This window comes from Ursus maritimus, unplaced genomic scaffold (genome assembly GCF_017311325.1).
Source record: "Ursus maritimus isolate PB19 unplaced genomic scaffold, ASM1731132v1 scaffold_33, whole genome shotgun sequence".
Lineage (NCBI taxonomy): Eukaryota > Metazoa > Chordata > Mammalia > Carnivora > Ursidae > Ursus > Ursus maritimus.
The window spans coordinates 384,030-390,765 of NW_024425897.1; the positions used below are offsets into that span (position 1 = coordinate 384,030).

At 47.4% G+C, this 6,736-nt stretch overlaps 1 protein-coding gene across 1 annotated transcript in view; it reads right to left on the minus strand.

The window, feature by feature from the left end:
* RSPH14 (radial spoke head 14 homolog) overlaps positions 1–2,971 on the minus strand; it is a 73,979-nt gene extending 71,008 nt beyond the window's left edge. Inside the window, exons 1-2 of the mRNA XM_008697518.2 lie at positions 1,803–2,971; positions 669–768 (exon numbers count right to left, since the gene is read on the minus strand). Of these exons, the coding sequence (XP_008695740.2) occupies positions 669–768; positions 1,803–2,001 (299 nt within the window). The 5' untranslated portion in view covers positions 2,002–2,971. The remainder of the gene's footprint in view (positions 1–668; positions 769–1,802) is intronic.
* Positions 2,972–6,736: the final 3,765 nt, after the last annotated feature.

Here is a 6,736-nt window from a genome sequence, read left to right on the forward strand (position 1 = left end):
GGGAGCAGGGAGTTCAGGGGGACTGAGGGACCAAGACCACCATCTGGAGATGGCCCTGAGCAAGCGGGAGTGTGAGTTCACAGAGACTATCTGCAGGGAGAAGGAGGCATCAGTCCCCAGAGAGAGGAACACCCGGTGGCCACCCAGGCCAACGTTAGGCAGATGTTTTGGGGTTGAGCGCTTCACGTGTGCCAACCCATTTAACTCCCTGCCCCCACAAGCAGGTGGAGACTAGGACACTGAGGCACAGAGAGCTTGAGGAGAGGCGGGACTGAGCAACCTTACGTTCATTTCATGAGATGCCCTGACATCCCTGAAAGGATCTCAAGCTTCTGTAAGGGGCATCTGTTGTTTACATCAAACAAGCTGGAAGACAGTGAGCACCCTGCCCCTCGATTCCTTCTTTCTGGGCACATGCACACTGGGCAGCAGTCCCTGGGCAGGGCTTTGTGATTCTCGGTTCTGTTTTCAATACCAAGTAAAACCAGTGATCCCAGGTCAAGAGCAAGAACTGAAGGGATATGGGAAAGCACCCCCACCCTCCCTTTGACACACACACAAACTGATAGACAAAAATTGAGAGTATTCAAGGTCATCCAAGGGCCTGCCACCCAGGGGAGGGGGTGTGGCTCAGAGCATGACACTGGTTTCCAGAGACAGCTGCCCACCTGCCGTTATGGGTGGCCATGATGTAGAGCACCTCCGTGGTCTTTATCCGCACCATGTCATTGTTATCCTTCAGCAAGGCTTTCAGGCTCTCCAGGCAGCCTGCAAGGCACAAACACCTTTGAGCATTTACTAGTCTCAAGAAATCAACTTACCTAGAAGCCGACAGGTGAGCCAATGTCGGACAACAAGAGACTACCAGAAGTTCTGCTGCTTTGGGGCCTGGGGGACTCATGCCAAATGCAAAGGAGTTCTGATTCACCGAATGGTCTCTGTGAGATAGAAAGGCTCACACAGGGGGCTGTGTTATCTAACCCCCTGCACACTTCCAACCAGTGGCTGGTCTCTCGGTCCACTGAAGGATTAAGAAAGTGGCCTTTGCATTTGGAGATACTGAGGAGTCAAATTCTCACCCCTGTCCCAAAGTAGTCATGTGTCCTTGAATAGGTTACACCTAGGGATGCCACATTGGGCAAACAAAAATCCTGCTTTATTTATCTGGCAACCCTACGCTTGCACCCCTCCTCTGAACGTCCGGTTTTCTTATCTGTCAGTTTTCTTATCTTCCCTCCCAGGGCAGGTGCTATGAGAATTAAGATAACATAGGCAGAGCACTGGGGTGGTGCTGGCCCACAGTCAGGCTTATTAAACAGCAACTCTTACTACTGAAGCTCCACCCGGTGTCCTAGGCCCTGTTTCTAGGAACCACAGCCAAATCTGGAATTAACCTGCCCTTCGGCTAGGGCTGGAGGGAGAAGCAGCAGTTCATCCATCAGGTGCCTGATCTGGGAAACGTGTGACCATGTATGAAAATCACCTCAAGCCTTATTTTGATCATCAGAAGAGTGGGACACCAGGGACATAGCTCCCGGATACGTGTGTGGTTTTAATAAGGCATGTGCTTATCTTTTGTGACGGCCTCATGGATGACATAGATAGACAGGGCTGTTAGATGGATTTGTGGCCACCTGGTATAGCAGAAGGGGCTGATTTGTGGCTCTGGGTGGGACACTGGTGGTGTCTGACCAAGGGAGGGACACGGTGAAGGGGCCATGTCACCTCAGCCCCTCCCACTTCAAGCCACTGTGTCTATCCATCCAGATCCCAGTCATGGTCACCTGGGCTGTGACACTCACCTATGTCAATGGCCACGTAGACATGCTCAGGGTCGTGCATGAGGTCGCACAGAGCCATGAGGGCTTTCTGCCTCGTCAGCAGGTCCTCCGACTGCAGCTCCTCGTTCAGCTTGGGCAGGGCCCGACAGCCATAGGCAATGGCGGCCTGGGCAGGGTTGATGTCGGGGGGCAGGTACATGGAGCTCCGGGCATGGGCCATCGTTCCACGACTGCAGAGGGCAACTCTCTCTCAAAACAAAGAAACCACTGATTAAGAGAACCCAAAAAGTTGTCATTATTACCACCAGGAATTAGAAGCTACTTCTCATTTGATCCTCAAACCATAAGGGCAGAAACCACTGATTAAGAGAACCCAAAAAGTTGTCATTATTACCACCAGGAATTAGAAGCTACTTCTCATTTGATCCTCAAACCATAAGGGCAGTCAGGTGGGTATCTTTACTTCCGTTTTGTGGATGAGCAAACTGAGGCTGAGCGCAATGAAGGTCATGATAAAGGTAAATAGCAGCCCAAATTGCAAACTCCAGAGTTCTCCCGTGCTTAACGACAGAGGAAACCATCAATACTTTACATGCTGGGCCTACTGAATACTTTACATGCTGGGCCTACCCCAGACTCTCAGGGTCAAAGGCACCAAAAAGACAAAACAAACCAAACGAGCAAAGAGGAATATGGTCACCACGAGTAGTCCCTATCTTACACCAGCAACGCCTACTATCGAACTCAACTACCCCAGAAGGAGGGCACTTGTGTTATCCCAATTTTACAAAGGAAGTAGTTGAGGTCTAAGGGTAGGAGTTGGCTTCAGGTCATGGAACTGGTAAGGCCAGGAGCCAATGTTCAAATCCAGGTCTAGTTCATTCACCCATCAGGGACCCATATTCAGATGCTTCAGACACATCCACAAAAAGAGGAATTAAGGTTAAAGTGTGATTTATTTTTATTACACACATTTATACTTGGAGCAACTACAGGCAGTGTGGCTCAGGATAGCTGACCCGTGAACAACACGGGTGTGAAATGCACGGGTCCACTTACACATGGATTTTTTATAATACAGTACTTTTTTTACGTAATACACTTTTTGCATCAATATTTTTTACATAAACACTGAATGTATTCTCTCCCTTATGCTTTCCTTAATAACATTTTCTTTCCTCTAGCTTCCTTTATTGTGAAACTATAGTATATAATAAATATAACAATAACATATATGTTAATCGACTGTTGATGTTATCGGTAAGGCCTCTGGTCAACAGTAGGCTTACTAATAGTTAAGGAGGGAGTCAAAAGTTTTAAGTGGATTTTCGACTGTGGGGGAAGGGTAGTATTGGCACTCCTACCCTTATGTTGTGCAAGGGTCGAATGTAGTTAAAAACAGGATCCAGACCCAGGCCATGGGTGGCCCTTGACAAGTTACTTCTATCTGTGTCTTTCTACAGCTGCAAAAGGGAGGTTCATAATAGCACCTCCTTCCCTCCTTGCCAGAGGAACTGCTGCTCATGAGTCTGGCACACCAGGCTCTGGATATGTCCTCTGCGGCTACTGTTATGGTGGTAGTGATTACTGCGATTAGCCCCAGGGACAGTCCCCGCCCTGTAGGAAAGATCAGCTTCAGTAAGGGAGGTGAGCCAGACTCTGATTCTGGGCACTACGTGACGGGGGCGAGAGGAGTGGGGGCCTAGCTGGGAGGGACGTGGCCATTTCTCGGCTCCCCGGGCAAGGAACAGTGGGTGCTGGGGACAGGGGCCTGCCCTCTTCTAAGGAGCATGGGTTAGGGAGGTAAGAGAGGACCTGAGCCCAGTGTGAACCGGGCTGGGTGGATCTGGGGACCCCCCTGTTCCCTCTGGCGGCCGCTGGCTCACCTGCCTCAGCCAAAGGTCCCGGAAGCGCACGCCAGTTGCCGGGAGACCGGGTTGCCAGGCTACCCCTCGGCGTCAGCAGCGCCCGCCGCGCAGGCGCAAACGGCCCCGGGGCCGAGACCAGCTGTAAAGTGGGGACAATGATGCTTTACAGGGTTACTGTGAAGAACAAAGGCGGCTCACTTTGTTCATGGTACAAAAGGGAAGCGAAGTGACTGTACTCTTTCTCTGAATTGAACACTGCATGCCTTTAATCCTCAGAGTAAACTCGGGAAGTGATAACATGCAGTTTACAGACAGAAACTTCAGAGAGGTTCAGTAGCTTCCCCCAAATTACACAGGCCTGATCCCTGGACTGTCTAGCCCTGGCCCATGCTCCTTGATCTGCAATCTGATTACCTGCTAATGACATAGATCAGCCCCTGCAGTGGAGCAAACACACTGCTGGCTGGAGCAATTGTTCTTGAAAGCAAGCCAGACCCAGCCATCACCCGCATAAAACCCTCCCATGGCTTCCCACTGGTCTCAGGACAGAGTCCAAACTCCTAGTCTTCCACTCAAGTCCCTGGGTCATGGCCTCCTTCAGCCATGCTGGATTCTTTTAATTTCCCAGATGGTCAACTATTTCCTGCAGCCTGAGCTGCTTGTAATACTAACCACTGTCTTGTCCTTCAAGACACGGCTTGGTGTACGCTTCTTCCACGAATCCTATCCTCTCCCCAATGCCAAATTAGTAAATGATCCCATAGATTAATTATCCCACTGGCACACTTCCTCCCCTAATTCTCTATTTATTTCTGTTTTCCCCAGCAGATTCCAACTTCCCTGAGGGTGGAGGTCATGTCAGTCCTGTTTACTTGCCTTTCCAGTTCCAGGAATATACTAAAAGGCTTTTAGCCAATGTAGAATAAATGAATGGTTAATGGACTTGAATCAAGATTTATAATCTACAAAGCACTTTCACCACCTTGTGTGATCCTCACAGCAAACCCTTGAAGTTGATAGTCGTGTCCATTTTATAGCTGAGTAAACTGAGGCACAGGAAGAGGTAGAGCAACTCACATAAGTCCACCCCCTAAGCCTGAGCTCTTAGCACTGAAATTTAACTAACAAAGGCACCAAGCATTAGCCTCCAGCACAATTAGCTTTGAAATGAAGATAACTAACTCAGATGTGTGTGCCCAGGAACCCATAATCTGATGCGGAGATCCACCCCCTCCGTGGTTCCTCAAAGGACCTAGTCATAAAGGATCTCTAGCCCAGAGCCTCCTAGCTTTTTTTAGGAAGGTGGTGTGGAGAGCAGGACTAGGAGTCAGGAAATCTGGGTTCTATTCTAGTTTTAACTCAACTAGGCAAATTCTTTTGATTTTGTGAGCTTTAGGTGCCTTGTCTGTGAAATCAGGGAGCTGAATCAAGTAGATTCTCAAAGCTGGAAACCCCGGGCCTCTCAGAATCTGGTTACAATCTTTCTTTCTTTCTTTCTTTCTTTCTTTCTTTCTTTCTTTCTTTCTTTCTTTCCTTCTTTCTTTCTTTCTTTCTTTTTTTCCTTCTTTTAATTATCTTTCAGTTTTATTATTTTTCAATCTCTTTTTGTTATCTTTTTAAAGATATACATAGCATTATATTAGTATATATGTTAATTATGAAACATAAAAATATAATAACTACGTGTGAATTCACCACCAGAACATTATCAATGCCTGCGTCCTCTTCCCCTATCCCATACCCCATCTTCCTCTCCAAAACTAACTACTCTTTCATTTTGTGATTACACAGCCTTACAAGTGCCTCTGGAGGCCATCTAGCCCACCTGCCTCACTCTTCAAACTAGCTTATAGGAGCTTAATGACTCAGGCCAGCTTTTAAACAGCCATTAATTACAGAAATTAATTTTATAAAATGAGCTCTAGAAGCCAGGTATATGATATTCAGGCACCATTAGATTCAGAACTATGCAGATTAAGATCAACGAATGGTAGGCCACTGCAGGGGGCTGGACTCCAATCAAAGGCCAATGCTACAGCAGAAGTTCTTATGCCGTGATTGCCAAGAGGAGGAGGTGTCTGCAGGAAAGACTCGAAGGAGCGAAGCACACCAAAATATATGAAGGCTGACCTGGCAAGGCCAGAGATAGGGGGATGTTATTTATAATCTGTGTTCCAAATCATTTATTCTTATTTGAGTTATTTATTGAACAGGCAATATAGGCACATAGAGGAAAATCTAGAAAGTATGAAAGTAAAATGTCTCCCTCCCACCTCAGTCCCCAGCCAACACGTTGTCCTTACCTGTAGCAACGGCTGGTATCTTTTCAGAGTCAAGCTAAACTAACACAAGTAAATATGATCCATTTACTTTTTATTCTGGCAGCATACTTCAAACAGTGTTCTCTACCTCCTTTTTTAAAATTTAATATTCATTCACTCACTTAACATTCACTAAATGTCTACTATACCCAGGCACTGTTTAGCCCATGCAATACATGGATGAAATAAACACAAACACCCCTGCTCTCCCAGCAGCCAGTGGGGGGAGATAGACAATCAACATAAACAATAAGTTACATAATATGTTAGAAAATAGTAGGTGCCTGGGAGAAACAGAGCAGAATAAGGGGTTGGGAGGATGCTACAATTGTAAATAGGTTGCTTTGGGGAGGCCTCATCTAGAGGTGTTATTTGAGCAAACTTGAAGGGGAAGGAGGGGAGCAATGTGAATATCTGGGGAAAAAGCATTCCAGGCTTAGGGAACAGCTAGTGCAAACACCCCAGTGCCTGGTGGGTTGCAGGAAGGGCAAGGAGGCCAGGCGAGCCTGTGTGGGATGGGGGAATGGGGAGTAAGCGGTAGAAGATGAGAGGAAACAAGGCCAGAGCAAATTACATGAAGCCTCTTGGACCGTTGTAAAGATTTTATTAATCTGAGAGAGATGAGGAGACATTGGACGGTTTGGAGCCAAAGATTGCCACGATCTGACCTGTTTTAACAGGAGGATCCCTGGGGCTGCAGAAATGGGAGTAGGATAGAGGAAAGGGTTGGAGGGAGAGAAGATGATGGCTTGGACAAGGGCAAAAC